General features: G+C 31.3%; 3 protein-coding genes across 3 annotated transcripts; 1 reads left to right on the forward strand and 2 right to left on the reverse strand.

Moving 5' to 3' along the window:
- Positions 1–9635: 9635 nt before the first annotated feature.
- On the reverse strand, positions 9636–10562 carry LOC125829023 (uncharacterized). The gene has a single exon (XM_049508306.1). It carries the CDS (start codon positions 10560–10562, stop codon positions 9636–9638), a length of 927 nt encoding a protein of 308 aa, XP_049364263.1.
- Positions 10563–13619: 3057 nt separating this feature from the next.
- Positions 13620–15550, forward strand: LOC125831036 (probable pectinesterase/pectinesterase inhibitor 51). The gene is made up of 2 exons (XM_049510229.1): positions 13620–14607; positions 14716–15550. The coding sequence occupies exons 1-2, from the start codon at positions 13620–13622 to the stop codon at positions 15399–15401; spliced, it is 1674 nt and encodes a 557-aa protein (XP_049366186.1). The 3' UTR covers positions 15402–15550.
- A 7308-nt stretch (positions 15551–22858) lies between these two features.
- Positions 22859–25201, reverse strand: LOC125831079 (probable pectinesterase/pectinesterase inhibitor 51). The gene is made up of 3 exons (XM_049510274.1): positions 24575–25201; positions 24191–24492; positions 22859–23544 (listed from the first exon to the last, which is right to left on the reverse strand). The coding sequence occupies exons 1-3, from the start codon at positions 25192–25194 to the stop codon at positions 22859–22861; spliced, it is 1608 nt and encodes a 535-aa protein (XP_049366231.1). The 5' UTR covers positions 25195–25201.
- Between the last annotated feature and the right edge of the window lie 586 nt (positions 25202–25787).

Raw genomic sequence — 25787 nt, forward strand, 5'->3', positions numbered from 1 at the left:
CCATCCATATCACTGTTTTCCCTTTTGACTTGGGCTATCCCTCTATGAAGTTCATAGTGATACTAGACCAAGATGTATTAAGTATTGCCAAGGGCTGTAGCAACCGTAGATAAGGAGAAGAATCATACTTGCTCCTCTGACATTCATCACACTGTTTAACATAAGTAGTTATGTCATCCTTCAAACCTTTCCAATAGAATAATCAGGATACCTTCATGTAGGTGTTGTTGATTTTAGAATGCCCTCCACTAAGTTGATTATGTCAGTTCAACATCCTCACCAACACCAACCTATCATTTCTTTGGAACTGTTGATTGAAGAAGGTATACTGGTGGTGCTCACCCCCTTGAGACTACATTGTCTTGGTCAATTTATGTAAAAGTGCTTCTTTTTACAGGACTTCTCTATAGATTTATACAAGGCTTCACCGGTACTGTTCACATGAACTGCAGATACTTTACCCATAGGTAGTCTAGACAGTGAGTGTGCAACATTATTTTCCTTTCCCTTTTTATATTCAATATCAAAGTTAAACTGCATTCTTGAATAGCTGCAGTACTTTTTCAGAAAATTAGTTAAGGATTTGTTGATTGTCCCATAGCTCTGGATGAATCTCTTGTAATACCCACAAAGTCCCAAAATACCCCCTTAGCTGTTTGAGGTTCATGGGAATAGGCCAATCTTGTGCTGTTGAAATTTTCTTTGGATCAGTGGCCACACTTTCAGTGGAAATGAAGTGTCCTAAATACTCAATTATATCACAAGCAAATGTTTCCTAAATACTCAATTCTTAGACTTCCTGATGTGAAGAGCTAATGTTTCCTTAACACTTCAAAGATGTTTCTCAAATGATGCATGTGTTCTTCCATATTCTTGCTAAAAGTTAATATATCATCAAAAATTCAAGAATAAACTTCCTGAAGCGTTATTGAAATACATGGTTCATCAACCTCTGAAAGCTAGATTTAACACTAGTAAGGCCAAAAGGCATTACTAAATATTCATAATGGTCAACATGAGTTTTATAAGTAGTTTTGTCAACATCAGTAGGGTGCATTCTAATTTGGTGATACCCAGATCTTAGGTCCAATTTAGAGTACACCCTGGACCTACCCAATTCCTCCAACAGCTCTTTTATGATTGGGATTGGAAACTTGTCCGTGATAGCCTTGTTCAAAGCTCCACAATCAACACAGAGTCTTCATGAGCTATCTTTCTTTCCCACTAAAACCATTGGAGACGCATATGGACTAGAACTAGGCTGCACCATCCCTTGATCTCACATCTTTTACATCAATTCATCAATGATATCCTTCTGTGAAAAGGGTTGCCTATAAGTTCTCATGTTGACAGGATTACTACTATTTGTCAAGGAAATTTTGTAGTCAAATTGGTCCCTTTGAGGTGGTAATCCTTTTGGATCAGCAAGCAACTCCTGAATTAGATTCACAAATGCAGGTTTAGACTCCACATTGTGCAACATAGCCTCACTATTGGTATCTTTTGGATTCACAATTCTGATCATGAATAACTGTGCATCTCCCTTGTCTATTTTATCTAAAGACTTGGCATGTATAGTCTCTATTCTAGGTGTTCTCCCATACAATAAGTGTTTCTTGTTATTGTAGGCAAACTTAATGGTCAAGTTCTTGAAATTCATCAAAATGTCCCTCAAAATTAGCAGTCATTGCACCCTAAGGACCATATCACAAGTCTCTAAGTTGAGCAGTAAAAAGGCAACCTAGAAGGTAGTCCCTTGTAGCAACCATGTGAGAGTTTTGTATGCCTCAATAGCTTGCACAATGCTTCCATCAGCCACACTAACTGACTGAAGTGTCACTTCCTAAGTTACATAGCCAAACCTCTCAAGTCTTACTTAAGGCAGTGTCTATGAAACTGAGTACTCCCAATACTAATAAGCACACTCACTGGTTCCTTATTTGTATAACTAATGATCCATAAAGTGTGAAACCTAGTTACATCATTGAGTGCATTCAAGGAGCTTGCCACTTTTATTTGTTATGTTATGTTTTTCGGAAGTCAATTTGACTAATTTTTAAAGTTAAATTAGATTACATCAATTTAATATTTTAAACAAAAAAAATTAGATTTTCAAAAACTATACGAAAAGTACTATAAATTGCAATTTCTTGTGTATCAATATGATGAAAAATATATCATAAAATGTTAGTCGAAGTTCTTATAGTTTAACTCTAAAAAAGGAAACCAAATCATGACAATCAAAAGTGAACGGAGAGAGTACATTCCTAATAGAATTGGCAAGGACTGCCAAGGACTAAATATGCTAATTATAATACACAGTAAGGACTGAATTAGATATTACTTAGACTTAGAGTATTAACTTAACAGAACTAAACATGATAAAAACACATAATCACTTTAACAACTACTTGAAACCTATTGAGCTTAAGGTACTTCCACTTCAAGAACAACAATCCCTTCTTTATTTCTATTAGCATCAATTTCATCCAATCTCTGTTGTCTTTTCAAATAAATTATGCTGCTCATGATTTTAACAACTTTATGCAGGGTGTGGTACTGATACTTGACTAGTAGTGGACATATTGAAAAATAAAGACTGATTATTTATTTATTTATTTCAATTTCTTAGTTTATTTTTGTTGGTTCATGGTTTAATCTTTTACAACGTCAAATTTTTAATTTAAAAGAGTTCGAAACAGTGTTGTCACTTGTCATATCAATTTTATCAACTTTTTGTAGCCGTGTGAATATTTTTTATAGATGACTAAAATGTTACAAGTCAATGTCAATCCTTTATATTTGACGTATAATTAAGGGCAAAAAACATAAGTATATAAAATAAGCACTTTAATAATCACTATATAACAAAAGTTTCAATCCGTATGTGGTTTTTGATTGAATTGAGGTATATATATTGAAAGTTTAAAATAATAATTTTGTTTAAATTGGTGATTAGTTAAAATTGGTGTATTTCATATATCAAAATAACAACCAAATTTTATATTATCTTAATAGTTACAACCATTTTATAGAGCAACATGGTTAGCGTTTTTCTATTAATACATCATACTGTATAAACCATTTTGTTAACATATATATATATATATATATATATATATATATATATTATAATTTTATTTTATTAATAGATAAAAAAATATTATTTATAATCTACTTTGTTAATATATTTTTAGTTAGTTTATAGTTTTATGTTTAGATATATTATTTCAAATTTGGGCTTGTTAAATTTTGTAAATATTTTATTTTGTATTAAGATCGAAAGTTACAATTATATTGTTATAGTTTTTCAAATTCGAAGTTAACAATTTACTTTGTAAATATTTTGTTTTGTATTCAGTTTGACTATAACCTTTAATCTTATTAATTTAACATAATGAATGTTGATATTTCAATAAAAGTACTTTGTACTCATGTGAATTTACCGTCTTTCTGAATATTTCATTTCATTTAACATTTTTTTAAAGTTTAGCTTATCACACATGTAAGTGAAAATATATTTGATCTCTTTTTCAAACACCGTATAGTTGTAAAAAAACCGAAAAAATAAAAAATCGAAAGAACCGACTAAAGTCGAAACCGAAAAATCCAACTTTTTGTGGTTTGATTTGGTTTTTAGATTTAATATAAACCGATATAATTGGTTTAAGTTTTTTTTAATGAAAAACCAAACCAAACAGACCTATGTACCCCCTAATTGTCATTAGATGTTTGTTACTAATCTTAACTGACATATGATGCCTACTAGTGCATGGTATTCGTACTGATGCTACTCTCGCACTTTCTTTTGAGTGTAGACTGTGATCCATATATGTTCATGTGTCCCTGTATTTAGCCGAATTTACTTGTAGATCTGAGGATGAGTTTCTTCTATTCAAGTTGCCACTCTTTCTCGTTTTTTATGTCTTTCTTCCTGACATTGAGATACCTTATTTACTATTCATTAGTTTCCATTCTTAGACAATTTTATTTAAAGGTTTAGTTCGCTGACTTTCGAATTATGAGAATGTTTGTTTAGACTTCCACACTTCTCATTTATTTAGTTGGAGGCTTATTTAATTATGTGGAGCTTCTTAAACTATGGTAGTTGACTTAGTTATTGCGTCAGTTAGGTGTTATGTTTTTGTTTGCCCATAGAGAATTTGGTATGGGTGTCAATCACGATGATTAGGATAATAGTAGAATACAACTATATTAAGTATATACATTTATATTGTGTATTATACATTTATATCATGTATTGTACATTCTATCAAACATACTGAGAGTTTGAATATAAAATCAAAGACTAAAAAAGAAAGACGAGAGTTCTCCTTGCCTGATACAAATCTCTGGAGAGATAGAGATGCAGGGGACAAGAAAGGGAGAGAGAGGAGCAATGGGGGAGAGAGGTGAGCGAGACAAGGGGAGAGAGCTAGTGAGGAAAGAGGAGAGAAGAGAGAGACGAGCGAGAGTTTGAGAGAGGAGAGCTTTGCTATAAAATTTTAAGTAGTACAACTATATACTGTGATTCATTTAAACTACATTTGTGATTCATTTAAAATACATAATACATTTTTACCTTACTACATGTAATTTTTCCCGAAAAAAAGAATAAGATGAAGAAGCTTGTGCATCGTCTTTCGCTAAATGACGTTATTAGATACTCTTTCGGTCTTAATTTGTGTTTCATACTATTTATACTTATTTATTTCAAGGAGAATGCCATTTTTTTAAGTATTAAGATAATTAGTGCATTTGTCCGCGCTTTGCGCGGATATAAAAAGATATTAAATAAATTTTAAAATAATTAATAAATGATATATTAAAAGAGAGAAATACAAATTAAGTTACGATTCTGATATTATTTATTCAGAAAAATTGCTAAAAAATCTCATGCTGCATTTTCAATTTAAAATTGCTGATAAAAAAGATGAAAACATAAAAATTGATATGAAAAGCTTCAGTTAAGTAATAATCTTATCATAGTTTCATACTAAATTCAATGATTCTTATAGTAATATTATTGGTTCAACCAACAACATTAAATCTACTCGATCATAAATTACATGACTTTTTTTTTTTTTTGTATAAATGACTCTATAATAAAAAATAAACAAATCAAAATATATTTGTGCTAAATCATGGTGAGAAAAAAAAAATACTTGAATTACATTCGAACATATTTATTCCCGAGATTCAAAAGTTAGAGAATTTTTTTTTGATATTTGAATCTCATACTGGCATTCATTTACTACATATTTGTCTCACATAAGATCCATTAATATTAAAAATATATATTTGAACTTTCGTTCTTATAGTATGCATTGTGAGAAGAGAAAATCAAGTTGCTATAGTGAAACACTGTCGTTGAGGTTGTACTTTTACAATAAAAATAAAATAAAATAAATCACATAATTTATCGTATAGAGATTATCACTAGTGAGAAGAAATAATTTTTAAAAAAGAATACGGTATGCAACGACGAAGATGTAGAAAAAGTACCAACAGTTGAATAATTTTTTACAACACTAATACAATTGTTCCTATTATTACAATATTACTGTGGTAATTATTATACATGTCTCAAAATAGATTTTTATAAGTGTCATTTCAAGGAGTTGTAAATTTGTATATTAAATATTTGAAGGTTATGGATATGATAGGTTAGGAGTTATAGACATTACTAAATTAATTAAGATTTAAATTTATGTAATTGAAGAGGTATGAATTAAGAAGATGATTTTATAAAATAAAATAATTGAAAAATTGTCAAAAAAAGAAAAGAAAGATAAATAGATCTTTGGTCATTGAGAGGTGCCACATCACTTATATATATATATATATTGTCCTGTTTTTGGCTTTTATCGTTATTGTGTTTAATTTTTTTCTTTTTTATTTATTAGTTTATGTACTATATATTAATTTCACATTAGTCTTGCTTTATTATTTCAATAAAACCTGAAAGGTGAAACATCCACTCTCTTTGTTAACCGATTAGAAAATAAATGTTCATCATTTCTAATAAATTAAAGTATATGCTTACACTTTGTATAAATTATATGCATATAGTTTGTTTGGATGAAAAGTGCAATAGCATATAATATTAGATTTCTCTTTTTCTTTCTTTTTCTTCCATATTTTTCATTGAGGTATCAACTATATTCTTTTAATTGTTTATATAATACAATTTTTGGAGCTGGTCATTTTTAATTATTACGTAATAATAATAGAAATGTTTATATGTAATCCACACAAAGAAGATTAATTTATATATGACTTTCTTTAACACTTTAAACACAAATTTGTTATTAAGAGAACTATATGACGAAATTTAATTTTTTTCTTAATCAATAAGAGAGTTAAATAAACCATGATTTGTATCATCTAGAATTCAAAAAAAATAATATTAAATATATAATTACAATAGAAAAAAGTGATAATTATAAATATTAGACATGTTAAAACCAAACTATGCAAGGATGTCTAACATTAATATTCTCTAGAAATGACAAAGAGGAAAAAAATAAATTATTTTTTTCCAAAAAGACCTCATGGTTCGTATAATCAAGAATAAAAAAAAAATTAAATATATAATTACAGTAGAAAAAAAGTGATATTATACTATGCATGTCCAAACATTTTACCTCGTAAAATTCAACTATGTAAAACATTCTTCATTATACATATCTCTCCTGCAAAATAAGATCAAAGAAGACAAAAAATGACCAACCAAAGAAACAGAAGATGAAGAATAAAAAAAATGGAAATAAAATAATCATCATACATGTCTCAAGATAAGTTTTTATAAGTGTCATTTTAAGGAGTTATAAATTTGTATATTAAATAATATGAAGGTTATGAATATGAAAGGTTAGGAGTTATAGATATTACTAAATTAATTAAAATTTAAATTTATGAAATTGAAGAGGTATGAATTTAGAAGATGATTTTATAAAATAAAATAATTGAGCAAAATTAGAAAAAATGTCAAAAAAGATAAATAAGATCCTTGGCCATTGAGAGGTGCCACATCACTTCTTTTTTATCTAGCTTTATATATATACTAGTGAATCTATCTGCGCTTCGCGCGATTATAAAAAACATGAAGAAATTTATGAATTTTTTTTTTTTTTTTTTATAAATATGATCAAGATCAAGTCAAATTCCAAACTTCAGGATAAGATATATACTTGAAGGAATTTTTTTTTATGACTTCAATAATTAAGATTACAATTATATATGATTGTTAGTGTGTTTCATATGCAATAATTCATTTTTAAGATAGGTAGCAATTACATCAACCTCCAACCATTAAGAACCTCAAATGTTTATTTATTCAACACTATGCCAGGCAACTGTATCCATTTCGTATCCACTCTTTGACAGAGTACTGACTACAAAAATGAAAAAATAGTGAGCTTGTTCCTACGGACCCTCTCTTCACCATTGCAACTTAGGTGAGCTTGAGAGACACTGGAATGTGAATATAAGAAGTTTGTTTTGTAGTCAATAGCCATAATTCATCTGGTGTGAAAGAATTAAAATTAATTGAAAAACTATAAAGTTTGTTGTGTTAGTAAAAGTTGCTTAGCTCTTTGTTAAAAAAGATTCATTGTTTAGGCAATATGTAGGGAATATAAATATAATTAATTAATTGAAGGAACTGTTAAAAGTGAAATGGGAAATTAATAACTCATCAATTCTACGGCGCGTTTCATAAAAATGATAAACTCTACTGTAAGTTCATCATCATCCTCCAACTTGCTCATAAGAGATCTGGAGTACGCTCATCCTTGATGGTGCTCTCTTAAGAGTTGGGAAAACTACGTGTATTATTATTGTACAAACATACGTATATCAACATGACTCCATATAAAGTAGAGTTATGGAAGTGTTGGCAACTAAATAGATAAACCACTTTGATGTGATTCTATTGGCCTTTCTGGCATCGGGATATATAAGTCGATCAAAATTTATGGAATTTAGTCCGGCTGAGTTGCAGTCCAGATGGAATGTCTCGTTTCTGCAAAATAAAACAACAAAATTTCTCCAATAACAGAAAAACAATCTATTGCAAAATGCCTTTTATAAGTAGATTAAATTTTAATGAAACATCAACAAACGAAAATCAAAATACTGAAGGACTTCTCCTTATGACACTATCTGCTAACAGAAACATAGCGCGACAATGGTACCAAAAATGAATATTCAAAAAATTTACCATGTACTAAAATAATCAAAACAAAGTTTAATTACTTTCAAAAGCTGAGAGTCTTTGCCCCATAATGCTTGAAAAGTTCAAGAACAATATCATTAATATAGCAAATTTTAGAGGCCCTGTTTTTCTTCGTACTAAACATACTATTGTTAATAGACATGGATCTGCAATACAACACTTGCCCCTGATTTTACCAAAACAAAGGTTCGCATTCACTTGTGAACAGTGGCAGAGGCAGGAATTCTATCAAGGGGGTTCAAAAAAAATATTAAACACGCTAATATTATCCATAAATAAACAGGTCGGGTCAGATATGAACGGATTGATTAACAAACGGGTTGACAAAAAAAAATCCTTAGTTCAAATAATTTCTTACAATTACAACTTATCTTAAGAAACAAATTTAAAGTACATATCTATAAAATGATAATAAAGTAGCACAATTCATTCAAAAAGTTCTACAAGTTCTTCAATTCCTTTAGAATTCTCTTCGGCTCCTGAAAGTGCAAATGGAGAGGAAACACAAATTTAACATTAGAAAGACTAACAAAAAACACAAATCAAAGCGAAAATACTATTTCTTCACAAAAAATCTTTTTGGCATAAAATGACTTCATTACATTTCAAAACTACACAGCCTTGAAGGGAGGTTAAGAAACCAAACATGAGGATAAACCTATCAAAACATAGTTTTACATTTAAAAAGACAACTACATACATTTTTACAATTGTATTCTACGAGATTTTATATCTTGAAATGTCTTAATAATAACATCATTAGAAATCTTATCAAGTACATCTTTTTTTAAATAAGGCATCAAACAACCACTAAAAAAATCATCACTCATTTGACTCTGCAAGTCATTCTTGATAAACTTCATTGACGAAAAAACTCTTTCAACGGAGGCAGTGGCAACTGGTAAAAGTAGAGCAAGTTTTACCAAGCGAAATACAAGAGGATAATTTGAATGTTTCTTTGTCTGAACTAATCTTTTGGAAAGATCACAAAGCCCATTTAGATCGGAGAACCTTTCATCAACATCACGAACATCAACAATGTAACTTGCAAGTTGATTCTCAAGAATACGCATATTGGATTCATCAAAGTCATCTGGATATAATTCAGCCATTCTCATTACTTTTCTTATGTCAAAACTTGAAAATAGTTAATTGGATTCAAGCAAACAATTCCATGGAGCAAATCGGTAGTCACCTCATCATCAAAATGATCATTAAGTTCTTGAAGTTGCCAATCAATGATATTGCAAAACACTTCAACACGATAATGATGTAAGATTGCATAGTTAGCAAGTTTTCGCCGTGATCTTAAAGAGCTAACATATGACTCCTCAAAGTTAGGTATCAAAACATCATGTTTGATACAAAATGTAGATACCTTGGCAATAAGAGAATCTCATTCATCATCTCTTAAGACTTGCAACCTTCTCTTTGCTACTTCAACAAGTAGCATGGCATTTGCAATATCTTGCTCTTTTTTTTGTAAGCATTTATTAAGCTCATTTGTGAGTGCTAAGACATCTCCCTTCAAATGCAACATAAACGCAATCTCAAATGTTTGACAAGGTTCAAGATGTTCCATTGCCTTGGCTCTTTCATCCATACTCCTTGCATCAAGAGCAAGTGATTCAAGAACCTCAAGAATAGAGCCAAACATAATAATAAAATTGTTAAAGGATTTACGATGAGATCCCCAACGAGTATCACAAGCTCTTGAAAGATCAAGTTGTTGATTCAAGCCCCTACCGGTTGTAAGTTCACCCATATCTAATGCCACTTGAATTGTTGATTTTTGAGAATCTCGTAAATTATCCATACGCTTAAAAGAAGATCCCAATACATGAAAAATATTTGAGATCAATACTACAAGTTTTCCCACTTCAACACACTTTTTAGAGACCCCAACAAGAGTTAGTTGAAGTTGATGAGCAAAACAGTGGATTGAATGAGCCGATTTACTTTCTCGTCTAATCAACATTTTAAGGCCATTGATCTCACCTTGCATATTACTCGCCCCATCGTAACATTGTCCACGCACACTTGATGGACTCAAAGAATGTTGAGCAAGTAAATTAAAAATTGCCTCCTTTAAAGATGAAGCACTAGTATCTTCAACATGAACAATGTCAATAAGTCGCTCCATTACAAATCTCATTCTATCAATATAACGAAATACGATAGTCATTTGCTCCTTGCGTGACACATCAAAGGATTCATCAACTAGTAAAGCAAAGTAGTCACCATTTAATTCCTCAAGAATAGCTTTAACGGTCTCTATCTTACATGCACTCACAATATCTTTTTGAATCATTGGAGAAGTCATTTGATCATTTACAGGAGCATGTTTCAAAACATAATCACGAATTTTATCACATTTTTTTGCATACCATGAGAGAATTTCAAGAAAGTTACCCCTACTAAGTGATGATTTAGATTTATCATGACCTCAAAATGCAAATTTCTGACTTATGAGAAGTCTTACTACATCAACCGATGCACTTAAGCGCATATAATATCCATGCTTGAGTTGATTAGATTGCCTCTCAAATGCAAATTGAATAGACCGCCATTGTTGTAGTAAATCTTGACATTTCTTTTTTGATAGATTATGTATGCTATTCGGTAGACCAATATGTTTGTCAAGACCATCCTTTTTGTTCCAACTCTTAAATCCTATAGTTGAAAATGTCTCCCCTCCTCCTTGATTAGTGTTATGATCTTTAAAAAGATAGCAATACAAACAATAGACTGCATCTTTACTAACACTATACTCCAACCAATCATGATATATATTATCAAACCATTCATGATTAAAACGATGCATTGATCCAAAAATATCTATTTGAGGATACTCTTGCACCGCCAAACGAGGTTGACAAGGACCATTCAAAAGGTATGCTCTTCTAATAACATCACGATGGTTTGGATGATAGTTCAATATTGATGTTCTTTCACCAGGATCAAACTTTAAAGAATTCAAATCAAATTCTTGAGAAGAATCTAATGACACTTCTGAATGATTAGTATTTTCTTTTTGATTAGATTGACTATGACTTTGAGAGGCTAAAGTTAATTTCGGTACTTGTGTAAAATACTTTTTCACTGAATATTGAGACTGAATCGTAAAATAAAAATTTAGTCAGAACTTACAAAAATTAAATATGCAATAAGGACCAAAACAAAATTATAGACAATGAACAAAAGATTGAATCTCATAAATAAAAGTTAATATCCACTGAACAAATGTTGAATGTCCATAATAAACATATAAAATCAACAAATAAGCCCAAACAAATAAAATTATAACTTTCATAATCAGTGAATAGAATTGAAATTTTCATATGAAAAATAAAAAATTGTTAAGAGAAGTGAATATCTGAGTTCAATCAGTTAAATAAAATAGCACATCAACAAATACCAAAATCAAAGCATAGAATTCTGAAATTTTTTTTAAAAAAAAAAACAAAAAAGAAAACTTACAGAGGTTGCCATCACAAATAGAGCCTGAAGGAGAGAATGAAATTAATCCACGGAGTACCACCACTCCTCCACCAGCGGCAGCAAGCAGCAGGCAGCAGCAACAACAGGCTTGGTTTTCAATGTCTCTAATTTTCAATGGTTGAAAATTTCTCTGTTTTGCTGATTTTCTTTGCTAGGATAGTTTCCTATTTTGTAATTAGAAAGAATGATTTAGGGCTTTAGGCTTTGTTGTCCTTTAGTGGACATGGGCTGATCTGGGTGTTTTTTGCCCCTTTTGTTTAATAAAAATGGGTTTGGCCTATCTTTAACTTAAAAAAAAAAAAAAAACCTGCAAAATTGCTAAAAATTACAACAAAAAAAAAATGTTGTTGCCTTGAATCGATCCCGTGACCCAAAACTCACTTAAGCGAAATCTTGAACCCCCTCAATCATTGGGCTACTCCTTTGTTATATATTTAGGTGGTTCAATTTTAAATATATACATGTATATAAAAAAATCAATCTTATATATATAGTGTAATTTTTTTATCGAGGAGGATCGGATGACCTCCCTGCAAACAGTGTACATCCGCCCCTGCTTGTGAATATGTTGTAATTGTTGTTGAATAGTAGAAAGAAGTTGAGAGGTAAAGGGTGAAATAAGAAAAGAGGATTTTCCAGGATAGGAAAAAAAATGAGGAAGATGGTGGATTGAAAGAAGTTAAAAGGGAAAGAAGGAACAATTATTTTTTAAAGGAAAAGAAGCGTTGGGCTGATTTAATGTCATTTATCAGTAAAGAGTAATTGTAATGCGCGGGTTGAGAAACGAATGGTTAAGACAAACGGATAAATTATGAGCGCAACGTGGGTGAGGCTTTTATTAATTAAATTAGCTAGTCAGATTAATATTGTGTTAATATTATATGAGAATGGATGATAATTAAAATGTCAAAAAAAAAGAAAAAAGAAAAATACAAATACTGATCAAAGAAGCACAAATATTAATTGTTTGTTTTAAACCACAAAAAAATTAAAATTTATTTCTAAAAACTTAGTAACGAATAAACAACATCAGTAAAATCAGTTGTGTTAGGCCTTAATTTACGCGGCATAATTGAAATTTCTAAATTCAAACTTTAAACTATAGAACTTCAGAAACGTTAATTTTATGAAATAAATTTATATATTTAAAAATTACGTAAAAATATGTTATAACTTACAATAACTAACAACTTAAAATATTTTTAAAACATATAAAAAATATTTAATCAAAATTGTTACTATCACATACTACTTACATTCACTTTTAATTATCATAGTTTCCTTTTAGAGTCCACCTATAAAAATTTTGACTAACATTTTATTTCCTTTTTAGAGTCAATCTATAAAAACTGACTAACATTTTATGATGTATTTTTTCATCATATTGATATGCAAAAAATTGTAATTTATACTCCATCTGTCCATTTTTAATTGTTGCACTTTTCGAAAATTAATTTGACTAATTTTCAAAGTGAAACTAGATTACATTAATTCGATCTTTTAAACAAAAAATTAAATATTTGAAAACTATACGAAAAATACTATAAATTGTAATTTTTTGCATATCAATATGATTAGGATAAATACATCCTAAAATTTTGGTCAAAGTTCTTATCGTTTGATTCTAAGAAAAGAAATTATGACAATTAACAATGGACGGAGGGAATAGTATTTTTCGTATAGATTTTCGAAAATGGACGGAGAAAGTAATAAAAAATTTAAACCCACTCACTAATAATTCCAAAATAAAACCCGTGAAGCCTTCCACACTAAACACCATTATCATATTTGTAATTACACGTCCTTAATAACTCTCCGCCTGCAAAATCTATTCTTCATAATTATTCAACCTCACACATTTTGTATTCTCTTCATTTTCATGGCGTCCTTATACTCTCTAATAGTACCACTCCAGCTCTCCTTCCTTGGTTTCCTCTTCTTATTCACTACCGCCGTCGCCAGTAACCACTACAGCCATTCACCTATTTCGAAGCCGAAAACTCATAATTCCTTCTCATCATCATCCATTCCAGTTGAGATTCAAGAAGCTTGCAAGGCCTCACGTGACCCTCCAACATGCCAGGCTGTATTGGTATTGGTCCAGCCAAAACACTTGACGACACCCCAAATCATTCAATCAGCCTTGGAGGTCTCTTCCCAGAACCTTAACCAGGCTCAGTCAATGGTGAAGAATATCCTCGATGCTTCCACAGGGAATCTAAACCGTACAAACGCAGCAAAAGTTTGTATTGAGGTGCTCTGCTTTTCTGACTATAGATTGAATCTCACGGCTGAGGCCTTGCCACGTGGCGCGATCAAAGATGCTCGTGCCTGGATGAGCGCTGCCATGGTATACCAGTACGACTGCTGGTCTGCTTTGAAGTACGTAAATGAAACATATCAGGTGAATGAAACGATGGCGTTTCTCAACTCCTTGATCGGGTATAGCAGTAATGCACTGGGGATGATGGTGAATTACGACAATTTGAGGAAAGAAACTGGGTCTTGGAGCCCGCCCAAGACGGAACGAGACGGGTTCTGGGAATTAGGTGCTGGTGGGTCTACTGGGCAGGAATTCAACGGTGGGGTACCTAGAGGACTGAAACCAGATGTGACAGTGTGCAAGGCTGCCGCTGGTGGTTGTGATTATGAGACGGTGCAGCAGGCAGTGAATTCGGCGCCGGAAAATGGGGTAGCGAGGCGGTTTGTGATATGGATCAAAGCTGGATTGTATGAGGAGATAGTTCGGGTGCCATTGGAGAAGAGGAATTTGGTCTTTCTGGGTGATGGTATGGGGAAAACCGTCATTACCGGATCCAGGAATGTTGGACAGTTGGGCGTTTCCACTTATGATTCTGCAACTGTTGGTGAGTGAATTACTGCATACTTAATTCTTTCATTTTTGTGTATTTCTCTCTTCTTATGGCTGCTACATTAGTTTGTTAGAGTTCTGATGTTCATATTTCTAACGATAGGAGTTGTTGGTGATGGATTCATGGCCAGTGGTATCACAATCCAAAATACAGCAGGTCCAGATGCTCACCAAGCTGTAGCATTCCGATCCGATAGTGACCTTTCCATCATTGAGAATTGCGAATTTCTTGGCAATCAGGACACCCTGTACGCCCACTCTATGCGCCAATACTACAAGTCATGCCGCATCCAAGGCAATGTAGACTTCATTTTCGGGAACTCAGCTACCGTCTTCCAAGAATGTGACATCCTTGTTGCTCCTCGGCAACTAAATCCAGAGAAGGGAGAGAACAATGCTGTTACAGCTCATGGAAGGATAGACCCAGCGCAATCAACTGGCTTCGTCTTCCAAAACTGTTTAATAAATGGAACTGCAGATTACATGACCTTATACTACAGCAAGCCTAAAGTACATAAAAATTTCCTCGGAAGGCCATGGAAGGAGTATTCTAGGACAGTCTTTATACATTGTACATTGGAAGCTCTTGTTAGTACTGATGGATGGATGCCTTGGAATGGAAATTTTGCTCTGAGTACTCTTTACTATGGAGAACTCGAAAGTACTGGTCCTGGAGCAAATACAACAGGACGGGTGCCATGGAGTAGCCAAATCCCAGCTGAACATGTTGGCTCATACTCTGTACAAAATTTCATTCAGGGCGATCAATGGATTCCTCCATCTTGCTGATGAATAGTACTGTAATCTGAAGTAGTTAGCTAAAAGTCATGTTCGTGATCGCGCTGTCTTATGAATTACAAATATATTAACCTCTTGTATCATTGCGGGAAGATTTATGAAATTTTTAAATATGAGATCTTTCCTAAAGCTTCAATTTCTTTCGCAGTGTCAATCCTGTTTAGTAGTTATACAAGCTCTTGTTACTGAAGCACTTCATGTAAGAAGTTGATAAAAAGAATCATAGTTCGCCCATTTGTGGGCAAACTATCTTTAAAATTTGTGTGATATTTTTTTGGGTTTTGGGGTGACTAACGGAGTTAAATTTGTTTGCCACAATTCACCGAGCGAAGTGTTTGTTTTAGTCTGTTTAGAGAGAGTTCCCCTTTTCAAAAAATGGCCGTCGATGTGGGCAAGTTGATCAAAGAGCAGGGATGGAATGTTTATTAACAGTTGTTGTAGTACGACTTTTCATTTCCTGTTCGATCTTTCATAAGTAGTCAGTTGCGTGCATAGTCAGACTTAACATTGATTGTTGTGGTCAGACTCTATTATGTTTCTGACCACATTCTCCATAGAGCCCTCTTATCTCATCCTTCTCTGAGCTCTGGTTATGGAAGATGGAACCGAGAAGAAGGTATCAACAACAACTGGTTTTGAGGCCGGACTCCTTAATTGTTATTTCTTGAAGGTTTCATTTGATGAGGTAGAATGAGTTATGGATCAAGCCTTGCCCACTCTCATTTTTCAATTGTAGAATCTGTTAGCCTCATTCTCTTCCTAACTAATACGTGATGGTAATAAAGTGCCATTTCTGGAAAGGTGAAGACTTGGAGGAAATATGTCTGTCATTTTTCTGGTCTTTCGGTATTAATTTGCACGACTATAGTGCATCTGAAATGCGTATGTTCGTGTTTGTCGTGAATTATTTATACTCCCTCCGTATCTGTTTACTTGTCAATATTTTCTAATTAAATTTTTTTTTTACTTGTCATTTTTTGACAAATCAAGCAAGAACAATTTTTTTTCTCCTATTATATCCTCAATTTATTAGCATTGAGTTAATCTCTTTGAAAAATGTAGTGAGTAAATATGTTTTAAGACTATCAATTAATAGAGGTAAAATAATAAACTCGCTATATCAGTTACACTATGTTTGGATCATTGTATCAATTGTTTTTGTATTGTATTGTATTGTATGGTAGATACAATATTTGGTTAGACTGCATTGCTTGTTCTCTTTTAATAGTATTTTTATTGTTTGATTTGACTATATCGTATTGTTTTGTAATTTATAAATATGTATGTCAAGTTAAAAGGGACGAAAGGAGTATATGTACTCTTCGATTTTTAATTTTATATATGGTGATGGTGATATGAAATTTGAAAAAGAATGAACTATTTTTGGCACATAAAGGAAATAATCTTACAACTTTTAAAATACGGAAAGGGTAAAATTGCCCCCGAACTATATGAAATAGATCATTTATACCCTTCGTTACATTTTGGGATAAAAAATGTTCCTATTGTTATCCTAAGAGACCACAAATACCCTCAAGAGTTAACACCCCAAATTTTTGTTGATGTGGCAAGCCACGTGGGACTAATCCTTCCACCTAAGCGTTGCCAACTAGGATTCACTACAAAAGAACTAGACCTTTAGCGGCAACAACAGTCGCCACAAAAGCCCAGAAAATCGTCACTAAAAGTTTTTAACATTAAATTCTAATTTTGTGTTTTTTTCTTCATTATTTTAAAAAAACCAAATATGATATCGATTAAGTAGGAGTTTGAAGACACTATATGTTTTATTTTTATGTCATATGTAAATGTATAAAATGTACAATGATGCATTATATATATATAGTAGGAGATTTGAATTGAGAAGTAATTTTGATTATTTTTCGTAATAATATTGGATGTTTTTAATATGGATATTGTAAGTTATTTATTTTAGAAAATTAGGCCGCAATCGAAAATTAATTATCATATTTTTCTATTGAAAAAATAGGTTTTACTAGCGAATGGTTGTTGGAGCCTCAGTCGCCACTAAAAATCACTCATAACCTTTAGTGGCAATATTTTGGGATTTTGTGGTGACTTTGTCGCCACTAAAAGTCAAGTTCTTTTGTAGTGAATCTTAGTTGGCAATGCTTAGGTGGAGGGATTAGTCCCATGTGGCTTGCCACGTCACTAAAAAATTGGGGTGTTAACTCTTGAGGGTATTTGTGGTCTCTTGGGATAACTGCGGGGGTATTTTTGATCCCAAAATGTAATAGAGGGTATAAGTGGTCTATTTCGCATAGTTCAGGGGTAATTTTGACCCTTTTCCGTTTAAAATATCAAAAAACTTTTAGCACTTGAAAAAAAAAAATACACTAAACTGTGATCTTAAACACAGGATGAAATTTCTCTCGACTTTCTCAAGTTGTCTTTAGAAGAAAATTGAAAAGTTATATATAAGTAGTACGTACTTTTTCGACAAACTAAATAGAGTACCATATATTCCTTTTAATGTCTCAAATTATATGATATTTTTTTGAAATTCATATGATAATAAAAAATTGTCTGACATTTTTATCATATTTTTTTAATCAAATTGACATGAAAATAATTATAACTTATAGTATTTTTTGTATAATATTTAAATATTTATATTACAAATATTAAGTTGATGAGTAATTAATTTAACTTTAATAATTAGTCAAAGTAACGATCCAGAAACGAAAGATAGTGTATTACAAAATGGTGTGTGAGGTGTAGGCATTTAGGAAGTTTCATAGGAGTAAGGTTTGTCAATAATGCGTTTTGTGGTTAATGCTTATCCTATGTATCCATCCATACTTCTTTGGCTTTTTGTGTCTGTCGTCATCCAACATCTCAAACTTGGGGAAATACTTTTCTAGGCGTTTAGTTATAAAGTTAATAAAACCACTATTTCAATTTCAATTTCAATTTGAAAAAAAAAAACTAATTGAAAATTCAAACATACGTATATTTGAACTTTTTATAAATTTTGCAAGTAAAAATTATTATTTTATTTAAAATGCTCCTCTAACAAGTTTTTCAATAATTCACTATTATATATAAAACTAGTAAATTGAGCCGCGCTTCGCGCGGTAATAAGTTTTTGAACAATTTATTCATAACATGAGAATGATAAAATTGATCTCTTAACGTACATGAGTAACAAATTGGAAACATAATTTTCCTTTGTACATTTTTAAAAAACGTATTCAACTCTATTTCCTTTCATGGAAAATTTAATATTTAGTATGTTTATATACTATATTTTAAATTTAAATCTAAAAACGTGGCTACTATATAAACAGAACTTGTCTAACAGTCTCATTTGCATGCTACCATGTTTTCTATCTTTGTATAAAAAAATATATTTACTTTGTTCTTTTTTTTCTCTTCCTTTCCATGACTTGTTTCCTACTCACCACTCTTCTTTAATCTTTACATTTTCATTCACCTTCATTTATAAAATTGAAAAGAAATAGAAAAAGAATAATATTATAAATCAAATCTATCTTTCCTTTTCTCTTCAAATTCGTTATCTCTAGTCTCCTATTAATTTTATCTAACTGTCTTATTTTTTTCTTATGATAATATTTATTATTGTGCCTTGTAAATTATATATGAAAGATATTGAAATAACTCTCCCAAGCAAAGCATACTATGTAGTAATATGAAGAATCATAAATATTTGTATAATTGTATAACACAATATTTATTCAATTTAATTAAAAAATATGAAAAATATTCAATCAGTTAGGAGATGGGGCTTAGGACTTGGGAGCAATAATCTTAACCGGAGAACAAATAACTAAGAATATTGCTGAAGAACCAACATAATAATATAAATTATTCTAATATTTTTTCTTTTTTATCACAAATGTATATGTAAGCAAATTCTTCTTCATGTTAGTAGTTGTTTCTATGTTTTTCAATTTTTATATAATCTCTTATTATTGGTCTTTTTAATTGCTCGTACAAATAAATTCAACCAAATCAAAATAATATGAATCTCACAAGATAATTTTGATTTAACAAAGTTTTAAACATATAAAATAGTGAATATGTCAAGTGAAGATCTACATTCTTTCTTTCTCTTCATTGTCTTCCTACTTATCTAACATAAAATAATTGAAACAAATTAAATAATGACATGGTATCTATTGTTGATGAGAGGTGACATTTATCTCATGATATTAATTAAAATGCACACGCAAGCTGATCTAAAGGTCACACCATTATTAAAAAAAAATTAAAAACAAAATATATGAAAATTAGACTTTTAGACAAGCTTACAACTGCAAAACTGAAGTACTACATGCTATATATTTGAATGAAGAATTTGAGAAAACATAAGCAATATGGGAGAAGATTAAATGCATGAATATTAATATGTATTAATTGTTAATTAAACTTAAATGAGATTAATTAATTGTTGATCATCTATAAACACGAAAGAAATGAAAAACGGATTAAGAAAATGAAAAAGTCTCACAAATATGTATTAGTTATTCAATTCCATTAGAAATAAAAAATTGTTACATAGAGAATAATGGAACAAAAGAAGTCAAAAGAAAGAAAAGAAAAAAGAAGGAGATCCTTAGCTAAATAATATACGTGTTTGTTATTTTATTGTACAGTAAGTAGTCATTAAATTGCCAAATTAATGATAATCACTCTTGAGTTTTTCTAAACTAAAAAAGAGAGGAATACTTAAAAGAAAGTAATTAAGAATAACTTTAGATTTTCTAATAATAAATTATATAAATAGAAAAATTAAGAAAAATATCAAATATATATAACTATTTCATTATATATACACATATACAAAATTTAAATATTATGCTTGATCTTTATATGCATAAACATAATTAAATATATTTAGAAAATGTAGGAAAATAAACATAATCATCATAGATTGTTGTCGTATGAGATACTGAGTCACAACGACAGATTACACAATACTTTTCTCCATATTAGCGTCATCGGCAAATCCCTACATCAGATCCAATTCGGTTATTAATAGAATTTCCATCATAAAATACATGAAATAATTTTTTGTTCAAGAATAAAATTTTATTGAAATTGTTCATATCCAATTTATTCTTTGGAATCATATCACAACCTAAAAATGATGAATTGATATGATATTCTCTAAATACTAAATTATTTTGAATAAATTAATCATTTTTTAAGTTTTTGATTGCTTGAAAAGGACAACAAAATACATGATACATGCAATTTCATTCTGATGCAAACAAAAAATATATTTTCTTCTTCCTTATAATTTCATCCATTCGATTCTTTTTTGCCATCTTTTCTCCCTTTCCCCTTTGTTCTCTACTCAATGTCTCCTCTATATTACTATTCTTGTTTCGGTAAATCGTCTCCCTTTCTTCTAAGTTCTAAGCATATTTGTATCCAATTCCGTATTTTCAATCTAATATTTTTGCTATTTGATTTTTGTCGAAATTATTTTTTTATATTTTTCAAGACCTCATCAGTTGCACTTAATTATAAACTATTGTAAAATTGAGATTCAGAATATTTTACAAGGTCGAGAATGTCATAGATATACTATCAGTTAAGCATGGAAAAATATGAAGATCTAAACAAAGTTTATCCATTAGACCAAAGAAAAATGACGATACTTTAAAAAAGATTATTGCATCTCAATTGATAATGAATAACGTAAAATCGTAAACTATAATTTAAAAAATAAAAGGAACCTTTAAATTGTTCATAGGCTTTGGCTACTATGTGATAATAAAAATTGAAGCATAAGAAAAGGGGGAAAAGAATGTAATAGAAGAATAAATTTGACATACCAAAGAAAGTATATTGCTGTGTTAATAGCACCTCAGATCAAAGTTCAAACTTGACAAATTGAGAAGAAGCTGCAGTCCCATTTCATGGCTTAGTAGTAGGAAACAAAGATGAGTTTCTCCTCTTATATATATTTGTTGGACAATAAAATTGATGCCACTTTTAAACTTCCTAATGAATCTGTTATTCTCCATAAAAGAGATTGAATGTACGTGTAATAAATTTTTATGATAAGAACATCTTAGGTTACTGCTACAGCGTGGGCTGACTCAATATAATTACATGAGATTTATTGTCCAAATATTTACGACTTTTGTTAATCAATTTTTATATAGAGAAAGAGAGAGAAAAAATCCAAAAAAAATAAAATAAATGTGAATGGAGGCCATAGAGAGGTGCCACATCACCTCCTCTATGTTTCTCCTTTATATATATATATATAGTGAATTTATTCGCGCCATAACACATATTAGCAAATATTTGATGAAGAAAAAACTATAAATAAGATCAATTACCTCCAGCTCCAGATTTGTTAGCAAACATCTTTGACCACATATCACTGATTCCCTAGTATAACGATTAAGTGAATTTTTCATTAAATAACCCAACTCAATTCCCTGTACATCGAACTCTGGTAAAGGTAATTGCATAATAATTAGATATTGCTGACAAATAATCACGTACCAAAATAAATTAATTCACAAGTTATGCTATATGTTGATTGAAACTAATCTAAGTCGTGAAAAAATAACAAAAAAAAATTGCATTTCAAAAACATTATGAATACTAATACTTCCTCCGTCCACTTTTAATTGACATAATTTTCTTCTTTGGCGTCAAATTATAAGAACTTTGACTAACATTTTACGATGTAATTTTTTATCATATTGATATGTAAAAAAATTGCAATTTATAGCACTTTTCATATAGTTTTTGAATATCTAAATTTTTTTTAAAAAAATTAAATTAATGTAATCCAATTTAGCTTTAAAAACTAATCAAATTAACTTTTGAACAACCCAATATATATATCTAATAAAAGTGGAGTACTAATTAAGTGAAAGAAGTGAGAAAAATGTAGAGGTGTGAGTTACGAATACTAATATTACATAGGGGTAAAAATATTACTCCTATGTAATTCATTATTTCTCCGATGCTTTACTTTTCCGGTTAGGCAAAGATGAAACACGTAACTTTAACTTGTTTCATAGAAGAAATAGGAGTGCACAAAATATCAATGTTATGTCAGTGCCTTGATACGACTGGGACCGCCTAGCCTAAGGCTACTACACATCCAACACCTTATGGAATTAGTTTGATCATCAATTGAGTGACTATGAAACAAGATCAACACATTGTAAGTAATCAACGTCATCCTTTCTATTGCAAAAAAAAAAAAAAAAAGTATGTATTACAAAATAAGCAACATTAATGGCTACATTTTGTTGCTGCATCACGAATTTCATGAAAAAGAAGATGAGTTTTGATCACAATTTTAGACGTAGCAAGACAAAATGTTCAAACTCCGTTCGATGATCTATACAGATTTCGTTATCTGCAATTCAGCAGATAAAATTGTATTGTCAAATAAATAATGGGTTAATAGTACTGTTCTCTATAAATCATGAACATGAAGGAATCCATCGATCGCCTTGAATGAAATTCTGAACAGAGTATGAATACAGATGTTGAGCTGGAATTTGGCTACTCCACAGCACTCGTTCTTTTGCATTAGCTCCAGCTCCAGTATTTCCGAATTCTCCATAGTAAAGTGTATTCAAAGCAAATTCACCACTCCAAGGCATCCATCCATCAGGATTAATAAGATCCCCAAATTGACATTGTATATAAACTGTCCTCGAATATTCCTTCCACGGCCTTCCAAGGTAAGTTTTGTGTACACTAGGATTACTGTTATACAACTTCATATATTCTGGAGTTCCATTGATGGAACAATTGTGGAAGACGAAACCGGTTGATTGACCTGGCTCTATTCTACCGTGAGCAGTGATAGCATTGGTTTCACCATTCTCTGGATTTACTATTCGAGGGGAAACTAAGATGTCACAGTCTTGGAAGAAGGCAGCCGCGTTTCCAAAGATGAAATCTACATTACCTTGTATTCGACATGACTTGTAATATTGGCGCAAAGAATTGACATAAAGTGTGTCTTGGTTACCCAGAAATTCACAATTTTCTATCACAGAACGATCACTGCTGGATCGAAAAGCTACTGCTTGTTGAGCACCAGCACCTGCTGTGTTTTGGATCGTTAGATCCCTGGCCATGAATCCATCTCCAAGTACTCCTGTTTTTTAAAACAAAACAATAAAACATGATCAAAACGGCCCAAAGCACCTAAAAACTATCAAGTGTAGATGTACACTTTAGAATATTATTTTTTTTGAGTTAAAGCGACAATTAAAATAGGACAAAGGAAGTAATATGCAAAGTTAACTAACTTTGTTATTATAATAATGGTAAAAAATAATTATTTTAATGTGAAAAAATATGATATTGCGGGAATTATTCATTGATCGTATTTGAAAATATTCTCCTCTTGCACCTACTAACTTAGAATTATTAATTATAGGATGGGGATGTTTTATCCAACAATTTGGCAAGAAGTGCGACTTTTGGATGCCAATGCATATTATGAGCATTAAATACTGGGCTACATAGTACTAGTAGAAAATAACAACCACACATGTGGTGCAACAGATTAGACTGTTCCTTTTTTAACTAGAGGTTCGGATTCAAATTTTGAATATAGAAACAATTTTGGTAAGAAGGAGATTGGACTTCAATGCGAGTATCGAATACCAAATTTAAGTGATAAAAGACTTTCGAAAAAGAGAAAATAAACCACTTACCGACAGTAGCAGATTCAAAAGTAGTGAATACCAAATTTGAAGTGATAAAAGACTTTCCAAAAGAGAAAATAAACCACTTACCGACAGTAGCAGATTCAAAAGTAGTGACGCCACTGTTGGCCATGTTACCAACATTCAATGATCCTGTAATAACAGTTTGTCCCATTCCATCTCCTAAAAACACCAAATTCCTCTTCGCCATAGGAACCCTAACAATCTCATCATACAACCCCGCCTTGATCCATATCACAAATCTCTCAGAAACCAAGTTGTTAGGCGCTGCATTCACCGCATCCTGCACCGTCCTATACTCACAATTTCCTGCCTTGCAAACCATCACATTCGGCTTCAAATTCGATGGAACTCCTCCCTTCACATCCATTCTGATAATGTCCAAATATAAATTTCGTATCAAGTCAAAACTAGACAAATAAATTGAAGCAGTTGAGTACAAATTTTCAATACCTGGTTCCTGTAACACCTTCCCAAAATCCTTGACGTTCAGTTTTAGGCGGACTCCATGATCCGATTTGATTCCCATGAATATCAAAATTGATTATCATCCCCAAAGTATTGCTGGTAAACCCAATCAATGACTCCATTAACACTATAGTTTGTATAACTCGTGAGGTGTCATTCACCTTCTGTAAACCCGCGGAGCAGCCATGTTGATACCCTAAGGCTGCGCTCATCCATGCGCGAGCGTCCTTAATTTCGCCTCTTGGCAATGCATCATTAGCCGTCTGCTTAAATCTGTATTCTGAAAAAGCGAGTCCCTCCACACAATTTACCGCGGCAACGGTAACATTCACGTTTCCAGCAGAAGCTTTTTGTATATCCTTCACCAAGGCCTGGGCCTTGGTGAGTTTATGCGAGGAGCGAGCTAATGCTGAATAGATTATTTGAAGGGTTGAGAGATTTGAAGGAAAGTGATAATGGAAGGAAGCCTCGCATTTTGATGGATCATGTGAGACTTTACAAGCTTCTCGAATTTCAGGCGGCAAATGGTGGTGATGATCATCAATGGCGTGAGAGAGGGAGAAGAATAAGAAGAGGATTGCCAGAGAGAAATTACCAGATGCCATTGAATTGCATTAGCTAATTTGGTTTGTTGAAGTTGTTATATATATATATATATATATGGATGAATGGTTGAAAAAGAAGTGTCTGACCAGTGTGAAAGGGAGGGGCTTCGGGTGATCAATGGTGAGAAATGTGAGGAATGAGGTTTTGGGGTGCAGTGGTAGAGAGATCATTCAATTTCTTTGTCATACTAAAATAGCTTAATTATATTTATTTCTTACAGTAAAAGTAATGTCAAATTAATAAATATATTTTACTATAACTTTAAGGGGTCGTTTGGTAGAGTGTATTAAGAAAAATATTGCATGTATTAGTTTTGTGTATTACTAGTACCTTGTTTGGTACTCTTTTTCAACTTATGTAAACTAATGTTTGCATTAGTTATACACTCTCTATTGTGTATTAAAGTCTGCATTGTTAATATCATGGATTTTTAGGTATTAACAATGCAATGATTTTAATGCATGAATTAACATAATAAAAGATCCAATTGCCCCTCAAAAGTTTTTTTTACACCTTTTTCACATAAAAATGGAGGGTATCTTTGTAAATAATATTTTTAATGCAATACATACTATTTTTAATGCATCAAACC

This window comes from Solanum verrucosum, unplaced genomic scaffold (genome assembly GCF_900185275.1).
Source record: "Solanum verrucosum unplaced genomic scaffold, falcon-dt-bn FXZP01000102.1, whole genome shotgun sequence".
Taxonomy (NCBI): Eukaryota; Viridiplantae; Streptophyta; class Magnoliopsida; order Solanales; family Solanaceae; genus Solanum; species Solanum verrucosum.